This window comes from Panicum hallii, chromosome 3 (assembly GCF_002211085.1).
Source record: "Panicum hallii strain FIL2 chromosome 3, PHallii_v3.1, whole genome shotgun sequence".
In the NCBI taxonomy this organism is placed as follows: domain Eukaryota; kingdom Viridiplantae; phylum Streptophyta; class Magnoliopsida; order Poales; family Poaceae; genus Panicum; species Panicum hallii.
The window spans coordinates 25,645,593-25,659,455 of NC_038044.1; the positions used below are offsets into that span (position 1 = coordinate 25,645,593).

Sequence of the window (13,863 nt, forward strand, 5' to 3'; positions counted from 1 at the left end):
TCGTAAGTGATCGGATCTTCCCTTGCCATCTTGTTGATCACCACTAACGGAGTCGACGAAGACGACGGAGTCGATGAAGATGATGCCGATGACGATGACGAAGTCAATGAAGAAGGTCCCACCGGGCGTGCCAGAATGTGTTGTCGGTCAAAACCCGCCGGCGGGCAGCAACAGGCAACACGAGGAGCCGGGAGGCTTCCTGGACGGCTGGTGGGCCCCGGTCCCTCGGTCAACGGTCCAGTGATCTGGCGCGCGCCCTGGCTGAGAGTCGCTAGGCGTGCCACCTGATCCTACACCCGATCAGGAAGGTGTGACGTGTCAAACTCCTGCGTGCACAGACATGTGTAAAGATTAGTCCGAGCCGTGATCGGCTCATCACCTCCTCCCCGGTATCGGCTATGAAGAGCCGATTGTGTTAATACCGGATCGGATCTTTGGAACGGGCAACATAGGGATATATACATATATATATGTCCAAATAAAACTTGCTTCATAAATAACAATCTAATCCAATCTACGACGACTAAGCTCTCACTGCATGACCGGAACATCCTACACGTAGTTGAGCCTAACAAATATACAAAAGCATCGACAAAACGATCTAAACAGAGAGCAAGGGAACAACTGAAAGCCAATCCCCGAAACAACCTCTATCCAAGCGATAAGCCGATACAAAGCATACCATCGGATCATTCAACTCGTTTGCAAGGCCTAATCATGCACATATCGAACCAAACTTCTAAATAAATAGAAACCAGCCATAACAGATTGGATCTACTGATAACTACGAAACAAGACAAAACCATCGTATCCATGAACAGACACGACGATCAAACATGCGAGAGCAACATATAAAGCACGATTAAAGCACAAAAGGAAAAGATTACTCAACGCATGCCAGGATAAACAACGCTACTCGCCATCTACAAGGCTTCAGCACGAGCAACGCATAAACGAACGAGCAAGGGTGACGCTACCCCGATCACGCAGAGCGTGATCGGGGTCGCATGGCACTTACCCGATGAAAACCCTAGAATAGGGGAAGCGATACGCCGAGAGTTGATGATGAATGATTCTCTTTCTTGTTTATTCATGGTACATATTTATAGTCCGCAGACTTGTTCTCTTTAACTAACCCTAACCTAACACGACACGAATCTTAACTGCTTATTCCTAATTTACACGGTCTTATGGCCTCCATCTTCCGCACGGGGCCCAATTTGCAAGCTTTGTCACGACTGCCTTCTAAGCCCATCTTGCTCCATGGCCCACTTCTGGCCCGGTCAAAATACGGCGATAACACCATGCAAGAAAGAAGATATTTTGAAGGTGAAGATATTATCATGGATATAAATATTTATGGAAAGTTCTAGAGTCACTTATCTTATATGGCAAGTGAAAAAAATATCTAGGAATATTCTAGAATATCTTTTGTTGTATGGTAAAGTAGAAAATATCTAGGAAGGTTCTAGAGTAGGGACATATGTCATCACCATATGTGTCGTCATGGTCTATATATATGAGAACCCCCTCTCCCTCCCCTAGTAACCTAAGAGGCAACAACACATACAAGCCACAAGCATTAGAGAGAGTTGGGGTTGTAATGCTAGGTGAGTGTGTGATGAGTGTTAGGATAGCCACTTAAGAAGTATTCACACTCTCGTGTAATATTGTTGTTCATGTAATAAAGTGTTGTTCAAAAGAGTTGGTCTTCCAATCCGCTTCTATAGTTTCTAACTACTTAGTGCGTGGATTGTGATCTATCGAAGGTTGGCTTTGCCCTCGGGATCACAACGGTCCAAGCTTCATCTGAAGGTTGGCTCTGCCACCCGGAAGCAAGCTTCATCTGTAGGTTGGCTCTGCCACCCGGGAGCTAGAAGGTCGGCCCTGCAGCCAAAAAGGACCAAAAGGCACTAAGTAATTAGAAATTATAAAGCTGTCCACTACAGAGTGAGTGGGCATTCCTAGGTATAGGTCCACCTTCAAGTGGGTGATTAGGGCCACCTCCGTTTCCAACAATATGTATCAGAGCCAGGTTCGTCCGGGACCGTCATCTTGAGGAGGCATCGGTGAGCACAAGTGCTTGTGGTATCCACTATCAAGCAGGCGCTAAGGGGAGACTCTGTCGGTGCACAGTCTGGGACTGTGAAGCTTGTTAGTCAGGGACCAAAGGAGCTGACACTGGGCGTCGATCACTATGGCAGATCTTGGTGCAAGCAGTAGAATTAGGAAGCTTAACAGCCACAACTATGGTTATTGGAAGACCTGCATCGAGTCCTACTTGCAAGGTCAAGATTTGTGGGAGGTTGTTGCAGGTAGTGAGATCGTGCCTCCAGTGAAGGAAAAGGATCAAGGGGAGCCCTTACAAAAATGGAAAATTAAAGCTGGCAAAGCTATTTTCATGTTGAAGACTACAATCAAGGAGGACCTACTAGAGCATATCAGAGATGCAGATACTCCGAAGACAGCTTGGGAGACTATGGAAAAGTTGTTTTCCAAGAAGAATGAAGCATGCCTACAACTCCTGGAGAATGAGTTAGCAGGTATCTCTCAAGGAACCTTGACTATCAGTCAATATTTTACCAAGGTGAAGTCTATTTGTCGAGAGATATCTCAGCTTGAGCCCGAGGAGAAGATTGGTGAAGCTCATATGAAGAGGATAATAATTCATGGACTTAGACCTAGGTATAGTGGATTTATTGCTGCCATGAGAGGGTGGCCGAATCAACCATCTTTGGTTGAGCTAGAGAATCTATTGGTTAACCAAGAAGAGTTGGCCAAGCAGATGGGGAGTATTACCGAGAAGAAGAATAGGAGGCTCTCTTTACAAGTAAGAAGAAGGGCTCGTTTAGGAGACAAGAAAGATTCAAGCCAAAGTGGACAGATGGTGACAAGTATCATGCAAAGAAAAGAAGTCCTTCTTCAGGGGGAGCAAGAGGAAGAGAACATAAAAAATATCAACCAAAAAAGCAAAATGGATGGTGCTTCAATTATGGTAAGGCTGGCCATTTTGCTAGAGATTGTCATCTTCCAAAAAGATGTTTTGAAGGAAATATAGCCACTACCATAAAGGAAGAGAAAAGGGAGGAAGCACTTAAAAGTGAAGAAGAATGGGATATTGAAGCTGGTTTTTCTCAAGAAGTAGAAGATAATGAGTTGGAGGAGGACATGGAGGTACCTGCTTTTGCAGCGACAATTGATCCAAAAATTGACTATAACGAAGATTGGATCATTGATTCTGGGTACTCCAATCACATGACTAATGATGACAAGAAGTTAGAGGATATGACAAACTACAAAGGAGGAAGAGAAGTATTAATAGCCGATAATTCAAGATTGGCTATTTCTCATGTTGGAAAGACAACCATTCCAAGGTATGGTCCTCATCAACTCCAACTCAACAAGGTATATCATGTCCCCGGGTTGAAGAAAAATCTTCTATCAGTCTCTCAGTTGATAGAAGAAGGAAAATATGTTCTCTTTGGACCGGAAGGGGTGTCTATATACAGAAAAGTAAAGGTGATTGGCACACCAATTTTGGAAGGAAAGAGGAGACAATCAGTCTATATCCTCTCTGCTGAGTCCGCTTATGTGGATAAGACTCGAAGGAGTGAGACCGGGGATCTTTAGCATGCCCACCTTGGACATGTCAATTATAGGAAATTAAAGGAGATGATGCAAAAGCAAGTTTTGAAGGGGCTTCCTCAAATGGATATCCGAATTGATACAGTTTGTGCCGGTTGACCGTTTGGCAAGGCTCATCAATTACCATACAAAGAGTCTGAGCACCGATCGATGACACCATCGGAACTCATACATTCGGATGTTTTCGGTCCGGTGAAGCAAATATCTCTTGGAGGTATGAGGTACATGGTGACTTTTATTGATGACTTCTCAAGGTATTTTTGGGTTTACTTTATGAAGGAGAAGTCAGAAACCTTTTTGAAGTTTAAGGAGTTTAAGGAGAAGGTAGAAGGTGAGCTCGATATAAAAATTAAGTGTCTTCGGACTGATAATGGGAAAGAATATTTATCAAATGAGTTCACCAACTATCTCAAGAAGAATAAGATAAGGAGGCAATTAACATGCCCTCATACCCCACAACAAAATGGAGTTGCAGAGCAAAAGAATCGGCATCTTGCAGAAATATGTCGAAGTATGCTCCATGCAAAGATTGTTCCTGGAAAGTTCTGAGCTGAGTGTATGAGGACAGCAGCCTATGTGATTAATAGGCTCCCACAATCAAAGTTGGGATTCAAGTCTCCTCATGAGATGCTATGGAAGGTGAAGCCAACGGTAAGCCATCTCAAGGTCTTTGGATGTGCATGCTACATATTTGTGCCAGACCACCTAAGGAGCAAGTTTGAAAAGAAGGCAATTCGATGCATCTTTGTGGGCTATGATGATGCATGGAAAGGTTGGAGGTGTTGTGATCCAACCACGGGGAAATGCCACATCTCAAGGAATTGGGTGTTTGATGAAGCTTCGGCATGGTGGTCTCCTGAGAAGGTTGCGTTGCCGGAATCTCATGACTTGGTGGAGGTACCGGAAGAGATTCAAGAGGAGTCTCATGATGGCATTGAGAAGGTTGTAGAAGAAGTACAAGGAGAGGAGCAGATCCCCACTTCGGATCATTCTCCAAGCAAGGGGAAGAGCCTATGGAAAACGGGTGTACATTGGCCAGCTCAAAAGAAGGTTCAAGACCCTATCCAAAAATTACGGAGGACAACAAGGAAAATAGGGCCACCTCTAAGGTATGGGTTTGGTTCTCTCACTGAGGAATTACCTATTGAGCCATCTTCATATGAAGAAGCAGAAAAAAGTCAAGAGTGAAAAAATGCTATGGAGGAGGAAATTGAAGCACTAAAAGGAAATCAAACATGGGAATTAGTATCAAAACCAAAGGATGTGAGACCAATATCCTGCAAATGGGTATATAAGATAAAGACTCGCTCTGATGGCTCAATTGAGAGGTATAAAGCTCGACTTGTTGCTCGGGGATTCTCTCAACAGTATGGACTGGATTATGAAGAAACATTTAGTCCGGTTGCCAAGATTACAACTGTCCAAGTATTACTTACATTGGCAGCAACTAAATCATGGAGATTATGGCAGTTGGATGTCAAGAATGCATTCCTACATGGAGAACTTGACAAAGAGATATATATGGAGCAACCAAGAGGCTTTGAGAGTAAGATACATCCAAATTATGTTTGCAAATTGAAGAAGGCACTCTATGGTCTTAAACAAGCCCTAAGAGCATGGTATGGAAAGATCGGTGAGTTCCTTATTCAAAATGATTTTAAGGTTGCTCCATCGGATTCTAGTTTGTTTGTGAACTTTAAAGAAGGAAGAATAGCAATAGTTCTTATTTATGTTGATGACTTAATTATCACAGGAGACAATGTTCAGGAGATACAAAGGATTAGAAAGAATCTCTCCATCCGATTTCAAATGAAGGAGCTTGGAGATTTAAAGCATTTCCTTGGATTGGAGGTGGAGCATACAAAAGAGGGAATATTCTTAGGTCAACAAAAATATACCAAATATATTCTTAAAAGGTATGGCATGCTTGACTACAAACCTATCTCTACTCCTATGGATCCTAGTGTGAAGTTCAAAGTGGATGATGATAAGAACTTGGAGGATGTGACCATGTATCAAAAAATGGTTGGAAGTCTCATATATCTTACACTAACCCGTCCCGATATTGCTTACTCCGTTGGTGTGGTTAGTCGATATATGAGCAATCCAAAGAAATCTCATCTTGATGCAGTCAAGCGTAGTTTAAGGTATGTCAAGGGTACCATCAATTTTAGTATTCTATATAAGAAGATAAAAGGTTGTCAATTGGTTGGCTATTGTGACGCTGACTATGCCGGAGACTATGATACACGAAGATCAACAACCGGGTATTCCTTCAGTCTTGGATCCAGGATTATATCTTGGTGTAGCAAGAGACAACCTACTGTGGCATTATCAAGCACCAAAGCAGAATACCGATCAGCAACAATGGCAGCACAAGAGAGCACTTGGTTTAAACAATTGATGCAGGATCTACATCAGCCAACAGAGTACCAAGTAAGGATTTTCTACGATAACTTATCTTCTATCCTACTGGCTGAAAATCCAGTTTTTCATGCAAGGACCAAACATATAGAAGTTCATTACCATTATATAAGAGAAAAGGTCCTTGAGGATGAAATTGAGATGGTGCCTATCTAGACTGAAGAGCAAAATGCCGATATCTTCACCAAAAGCCTTCATAGGAAAAAGTTTGAGAGATTTCAGGAGGCGCTTGGCATGGTCGACAAAGCAACTATTGTGAGAAGATTGCCTTGAGGGGGAGTATTGAAAGAAAGCAAGTTAATCTTCTAGAATACTCTTGACCATGCAATAAAGAAGATATTTTGAAGGTGAAGATATTACCATGGATATAAATATTTATGGAAAGTTCTAGAGTCACTTGTCTTATATGGCAAGTGAAAAAAATATCTAGAAATATTCTAGAATATCTTTTGTTGTATGGTAAAGTAGAAAATATCTAGAAAGGTTCTAGAGTAGGGGACACATGTCATCACCATATGTGTCGCCATGGTCTATATATATGAGAACCCCCTCTCCCTCCCCTAGTAACCTAAGAGGCAACAACACATACAAGCCACAAGCATTAGAGAGAGTTGGGGTTGTAATGCTAGGTGAGTGTGTGAATGAGTGCTAGGATAGCCACTTAAGAAGTGTTCACACTCTCATGTAATATTGTTGTTCGTGTAATAAAGTGTTGTTCAAAAGAGTTGGTCTTCCAATCCGCTTCTATAGTTTCTAACTACTTAGTGCGTGGATTGTGATCTATCGAAGGTTGGCTTTGCCCTCGGGATCACAACGGTCCAAGCTTCATCTGAAGGTTGGCTCTGCCACCCGGAAGCAAGCTTCATCTATAGGTTGGCTCTGCCACCAGGGAGCTAGAAGGTCGGCCCTGCAGCCAAAAAGGACCAAAAGGCACTAAGTAATTAGAAATTATAAAGCTATCCACTACAGAGTGAGTGGTGAGTGGGTATTCCTAGGTATAGGTCCACCTTCGAGTGGGTGATTAGGGCCACCTCCGTTTCCAACAAGTCCGATCCAAGAAATTCTGGTGCAGCACGAATTGAAGTCACATCAAAAACGGACGCCGTCTCGATCTCCCCGGCATGATCGGGGAGCAGCAATTGTCGAGGTTGTCTCGCTGCCGGTGAGGAACACTGCGAAGTCAAGTGCGACCCCGTCGTCCCGCCCGCCGTGGCCGCCATGGCGTCATGCCTGGCGGTGGCGTCATCGTCAACAGCACTGCGGCCGACGTCACGAAGCAGCCGCGCCCTCCCAGGCGCCCCGGTGTTGTACCCTGGCCCCGCGGCGAGCCTGCCGGCGCCGGCGAGGAGGAGGTGCACCACCCGAGGGTCACCGGCGGCCTTGGCGGGGAGCGTGAGCATCTGCTTTGGCCGGCGCTCGGCCTGTTGCACGCGACACCACAACGCCGCCAGCCGTTCCTCGTTGGCCCTCTGCTCCTGCCTCAGCCGGACCACCTCCGCGGCCACCCTTGCCGCGCTCTCCTCATCGCCCACGGTGTCACCGGAGCTGCCGTCGTCCTTGCGCTTCCCGCCGCCGCTAGGGGTAGGCACTTTTTCCAAAAAAACGGTAAACCAACCGAACCGACACTGACCGAAATTCGCAGTTTTTCCGATTTTCGATGTAGGCTTGGATTTTTATTTTTTAGGACGTTGGGTTATCGGTGTCGGCTTCGGTTTTTGCTCCCGCAGACCCGAACAGACCAAGCCACCGAACTCGCAGCCTGGAATGTCAGCAATCCGCCCCATCCCTTTCTTGCGACTTGGGCCCACAGCCCACCACAGCAGCTCGACCCAATAACTCTTGCCTTTTACTTCTTCCAGTCACTCACGGAGCCTCCTCCCATGGCCTTTATGCCTTATCCACTCATCTCAGGGGCCGTCGACGGTGCTGGCTTCCGCCGCTCGGCGTGCGGTGAGCTTGGCGCGCACGCATAGGGCCGCTGGCGAGCGGCAGCGGGCAGCAGCCGCGCACGCGCAGGAGGAGCACCATGCGGCTGAGGGGTGGCGTGCAGGCAAGCCATGAGCCCGCGAGGCAAGGGCGCATGGCGGTGACCGTGGAGACAAGTGAGCATGCTTGCTTGTTTCCCATCCCATACTTTGCTTGCTTCCCATCCCACACTTTGCTTGCTTGTTCAATTTTGGATGCTACGTGGCGATTCATCAGTGGGGATAGGATGATTGGGAGGAAGCATGAATGAACTTCAGTGGAGTTCGGTGGGAACCGAACACCGAACCGAAAAAATGACCACCGAACACCTCGGTTTTTAGTTCTGCAGAGCACCGATCAATTTCTATTTTCTGCACACCGAAATTTTTTCTCATCGAAAACCCGAACCGGACTTACCGAACAAACCGAATGCCCAGCCCTAGCCGCCGCGGCCGCGCCGGCGGACGACCAGGAGGTGCGTCTGCCCGCGCAGGAACGACGCGTGCGCGAACTCCCACCGGTCCGGGTCGACCTTCCGGAAACCCTGCAGGTAGGATTGCATTACATCGGTGAACCCGCAATTATCCTGAGCTGAAATTAGACCTGATCGACTCAAGTAGGGAACTAGTACTCACGTATGTGTTGAGCTGGCGCACAAAGCTGGAGGAATGGAAACGGAGGCCGATAGGGAGCGGAGGGCAGCGGCGCCAGTTTTCTCTGCCCCAGCAGCCCGACATAATGACGGATGGGTACGTCCGCGGGCCGCACGACACTTGGTATGGTGACCTGACGCCACGTAGGATAAAACTGGGGTGGAATGGCCTCGGGGAGGACACATGCCTGATTTTCACAGTCCGAGGAGCCTAAATATCCGGTTTTCGAGTCGAGAGAACAAACATGAACTCAGACCAAGGTCCAGAAAGATAGAAAAGACTTTTTCTTATAATTTCCTGTGAGTTAAAAAAACGCAGTCTTGAACGCTGCTAGTCTTTTTTGGAATCGAAGAAGGGATGGCATGGCAGGGCATCAAACGCCACTACTCGAACAGAAGTCACGGTAAAATTTGGATGATGAGCTTCTTTACGATATCGCAAACAGAAGAAGAATATAGGTGTATACATTGCATAGGCCGGCTAGGATATTCCTAAATGGTGATCCACTCAAATCTTTGCAACTTTGCGATTGATCTTCGCCAGCAGGTGCAGGCAGGAACACAACTACCACCTGTCTGGGAATAGGGCTCAACAGCACTAACGTAACAATGTCAATGTGGCTAATAACGTAACTGGAAATCATGAACTGAGATCGATTGCCAGATTAAGGGGCCGGCACGCAGAGGGAGGCGCAGTGAACGAATGGCAACCAGTCAGCCAGCAGTGCCGCCATCATCTGCGGTACACGGTCTTTCTATTGGTCGTCGTGACCTCGTAGCTAGTGGAAGCATGATCGGCCAATTCGTGGTTGAAACGTGCAGTAATAATTGATGGATGCATCTTCAGAGCAAGGAGCGCCGCCTCGGCCGTGCAGCAGCAGCTGACAAGGATGTCGAGGCCGGCTACGGGGAAGAGGAGGGGGAGCGCTGGTCCGTGGCGGACGGCTCGCCGTGGTCCGTGGCCGTCGTCGCCGAGCCGTCGAGGCGAGCGCCGGGTGACACGCGGACACCTGTCGAACACCCATTTGAGCGAATGAACACCCATTTGAGCGAGCTAGAACATTCAACGCGCGATCCGCGTCCTATCATGGTCATATACATTTTAGACTAGAGTACCCAAAAGAATAAAGAAACAAATAGAAAAATCTTACTGAAAGAAAATCCCGTAAAGCTTTAACATCGTTTTCTATTTGGGTTTTATATGGGATTATATAGTTCTCTAAATCAATGGGAAGTTGGTGCTTGATAAACCAGCAAAAAGAATCAATATTAAGTATTTAAGGTACATAGATAATTCCACCTATCAATTCAAGGCTGGATTTGGACAACAAATAATCATGGAAAAAAGATTAATACACCGAAGCAAATTTTAAATTGAGTTGAGGTATTCCAATTGGCTCTTGTGAAAGGACACTCACAATTGGTTCGAGAAAAGCACATTCGCAATTAGAAAATAAAATATGCATTACATTTTCTTAACACGAACCATCCTGATGGGATGTGATGCACGGAGGCTACTCAAACTTATAGTCAGTGGGGAAAGAGGACGAGAAGCTTTTGCAGCACTCCATAACCTTGATTATCTCCTGGTTGTTCTTCACGCTTCTGCCATCCTTCTTTGAGCTTTTTAGTTTTACATGCCATGTGTTCAAGAGCAATAGAAAAAAATAGGTCAGTTCAATAGCCTAAGCTAAATCGTGGAGGTCTAAGCTTGGCTGAACCAAAGAAACCCTTACATCATAAGTTCACCTAAACAAATACAATCATGGCAACGTCTATCTGAATTTGTAAAGTAAACAACATTTGTTATTGGGGAAGCATATTCAAAATTAACTTGACACCTCTCTAATTTCATTCAACACACAAGCATGCACGACAGAGATCTAAATGAAAAAAGCTGGCATGTACCACTACTGTGGGTCGTATATTGCATATAATTCTGAATTATATACCGGTAGTGTTTCTAAAAGAGCAAGCATAGAATCCAAAGTTATTGTAATCTCATATGCTGGAACACAGGTATCAGCATGACTACATTGGGTTGCACATTCCATATTTACAATTTTAAATAAGTGTGCAGGCTATTTACTTACACATGCATCTTTAATTCCTCCACAAGTATGACAGATCAAAATAGTATAGAACTCTAGAAATGTGAAAATAAAATGGATGTCAAGGCAACTATTCATGTTTCTAATGACCAAACTATTCAGGACACTATCTGTATTGATCAAAATATAACTGGCTCCTGGCTGGTTTATGACATTCAATTTCAGATGTCTTCAGTTCAGTTTACAAACACAAAGTGATACAACCAAGCAACTGGGTAGTCAAATGATTTGAGGGAAAAGCAAAATTGTGAAACACATGGCATGCAAAATTTTCAACACAGAACAACACACATGCAAAATTTTGAAGTAAATTCAACATTTATCTGAAAGGAAAATGAGCATTCACATAACAGGGTGATGACATAACCATTCCGTGAACACATGGCATGCAAATTCATAGGTTGACCATTAAGCTACATACAGGAGGACACAATGAAACTGCAGCCACCTATTTATATGAATATATGATGATTAACTCACTGGTGCAAATGCCAGTCTGCAAAAGTTTTTTCACCTGCAATTCTGCAAACGCCAGCTACTAATATGATGACTAACTCATCACATGTTTATGTACTCCATGCATATAAGAAAGCCATACAAAGTTAGATGTTTGGACACACAAATGGATAAACTGCATTTTTTTCTGAAAAACAAATGTGTAGATTATGAGAAACAGTCTACCTCATTCTTTGTAGTGCCTACCACTCTGCGGTGTCACCGGTGGTTCAGGATGTACAGAGCTATTTTAGTTGGTGTGGTGCTTAAAGCATGGCTAGTAAACACAGGCTTACACTGAATTCTTTCTGTATGTTGACATAGGCTTACAATGAAAGATCGGATCAAATGCAATAATCTTTAACCTTAATAGTGGCCAATATTTTTTTTTCTATTGACAGGAATCCCAGATAGTTATTTCTGCTTAAAAACGGTAAAAGCTGAAATTTTCTTATAAATAGATAGACCTTGTGATATGTATGGATCAAAATCACATAGTTAATGGTTTACACATATGGAACAGCTATTTATGGTTCAGTTCTGTAATACCCTATCTTTATCTGATACAGGTACTACACAAAGATAAATAAAACAGTATTAGAGCAACTCCAAGAGACTCTCTATATCTTTTCCTATTGTTAAGAATAGAGATTTTGATGGAAAAATGCCCTCCAACAGCTTCTCTAAGTGGTTATCCAAATGTAGCCATCCTCCATTCCGCATTTCTCGGTAGCCAAATATAGATAACAAAAATAATTTTCTAGAGTGTACACAAGATTACAAGATATAGAAAAGCTGTTGGAGAGGAAAAATATATAGAAAATGATTTTTATGCAGAAGGTTCTCCAAATGATAATTTAGAGAGTGAAATTTAGAAAGACTTTTGGAGATGCTCTTAGGAAGTCAAATGCAGGGAATTGCCTGCCATTCCTTCGGAGATCTAAATCCTAAACCAAGAAAATCCATTCTAATAAACAACAATTCAGAAACCAAAATTTAATGGCTAAATGATTCTTATCTTCTCACATTGAATATGGAAACTAAATATTATTATGTTAGTCCATTCCTATGATCAGTGGGATTTATCTTAACATCATAGTTGCTTTCTCATGCTCAAAACATTGTTGCTATCCTTGCTCCTGTCACTGAGCTGCAAAAATTATGGCTAGCACTTTCATAACCTTGCAATTTAAATAACAAGCATTGTTAGACTGCCTTCGCAAGCATGCTCAAATCTCATCCGAACGCAAGAACGGACCTGGGATAGCAGGTGGAGATAAGGACGGTAGCAATGCAAAGAAGTTGCTGGGCAGTACCTCATCTCACATTACTTCCTCGCCACCAGGCTATCGCTCCGCGCACACGTCAGTTCTCTGCCCGCCACGGTCATAGGCCGACGCCGCAGTTTGTTGTCAGTGTGGCCGCGCTACCGTCGCTTCCCCTTCCCCACGGCTCGCTGGATCTTGCGGAAGACGGAGAAAGAAGAAAATGAGACATGATTGGATGAAAGAGGAGGGGAAGAGATAAGGTGGGGGCCACCATCTCGCCAGGCCGGCGCAGCTACTATTGTTCCGAGGGCGACGTGACCACACACGAAGGGGTGAGCCGGCACTGCCGTCGTCTGGAGGGCCGCTGCCTCCTCGCGCACCGCAGCAGCCGCCGCATCCTTCACGGCCTTGGCTGCCCAGCGCCGCGCCCTCGACGTCACCGAGCCTCGGGAGGAGACCCATGAGGCGCCGGAAATGGACCTCAACGCTATGCTCCTCCACTTCCCGATCCGCGTCGCGCCGCTGCTGGTGCTGCCAACGCACGCGCCTCGCCGGCCACGCCGCTGGTCCTCCTGCACACCCGCACCGTGCCTGCCTCCTGGCCTACACCACGCCGCTGCTGCGCGGCCTCTGCTCCGGCGCCCGTGGGGCCGCTCTGCTCCGAAGAAGTGATTAACACAACTTGATTCATTCGTAGCTCGGAGAGTTCTATATATATATATATATATATATATATATATATATATATATATATTACAGACTCGATGAAACTGGCTTTATAAGATGGAAAGCCAACCAATCCTAACTGACCAACACTAATTGAAGAACCTGAACAGCCAAGCGTCCAGTCTGTTTAACACCCCCCGCAGTAGGAACGCCGGTGGAACGGACATTCATACTGGACCGAAAATCCATAAAAATAGACGACGGCAGGCCTTTGGTGAAGAGGTCGGCAAACTGAGAGGAAGTCGGCACATGCAGAACGCGAACAGCTCCGGCAGTCACACGCTCCCAGACAAAGTGAAGGTCGATCTCGATGTGTTTGGTGCGTTGATGTTGCACCGTATTGGAGGAGAGATAGACGGCACTCACATTGTCACAGTAAATGAGTGTGGTACGCGTAGGAGGGTGGTGGAGCTCCTGAAGTAGTTGACGGAGCCAAGAAGCCTTGGCAACTCCATGTGCAACTGCACGATATTCAGCCTCGGCGCTGGAGCGAGAAACCGTATGCTGGCGTTTACTAGACCAGGAAACCAGGTTGTTGCCAAGGAAGATAGCATACCCTGAGGTAGAGCGACGCGTG

The 13,863-nt window shown here is 45.4% G+C and overlaps 1 protein-coding gene and 1 long non-coding RNA gene across 4 annotated transcripts; both read right to left on the reverse strand.

The window, feature by feature from the left end:
* Nucleotides 1-6,982: 6,982 nt before the first annotated feature.
* On the reverse strand, nucleotides 6,983-8,771 carry LOC112885378 (heat stress transcription factor C-2b-like). The gene is made up of 4 exons (XM_025951011.1): nucleotides 8,670-8,771; nucleotides 8,479-8,578; nucleotides 7,809-7,828; nucleotides 6,983-7,733 (listed from the first exon to the last, which is right to left on the reverse strand). Exons 1-4 carry the CDS (start codon nucleotides 8,769-8,771, stop codon nucleotides 7,026-7,028), a joined length of 930 nt encoding a protein of 309 aa, XP_025806796.1. The 3' UTR covers nucleotides 6,983-7,025.
* A 1,247-nt stretch (nucleotides 8,772-10,018) lies between these two features.
* Nucleotides 10,019-13,223, reverse strand: LOC112885789. 3 transcript variants are annotated; one of them, XR_003227253.1, is made up of 3 exons: nucleotides 12,832-13,223; nucleotides 12,609-12,748; nucleotides 10,019-10,309 (listed from the first exon to the last, which is right to left on the reverse strand). It is a non-coding gene; the product is annotated as an uncharacterized LOC112885789 (long non-coding RNA). The 3 variants fall into 3 exon arrangements; XR_003227252.1 differs by having other exon boundaries at nucleotides 12,609-12,754; XR_003227251.1 differs by lacking the exon at nucleotides 12,832-13,223 and having other exon boundaries at nucleotides 12,609-12,780.
* Between the last annotated feature and the right edge of the window lie 640 nt (nucleotides 13,224-13,863).

Excerpts from the sequence above, each read along its gene's own strand:
- LOC112885378 (XM_025951011.1), bottom strand. The coding sequence starts at position 8,771 with ATGTCGGGCTGCTGGGGCAGAGAAAACTGGCGCCGCTGCCCTCCGCTC. Across the intron at positions 8,579-8,669 it reads TGCGCCAGCTCAACACATAC|GGTTTCCGGAAGGTCGACCC; the intron begins GTGAGTACTAGT and ends TCCTACCTGCAG. Across the intron at positions 7,829-8,478 it reads CCGCCGGCGCGGCCGCGGCG|GCTGCGAGTTCGGTGGCTTG; the intron begins GCTAGGGCTGGG and ends CTGACATTCCAG.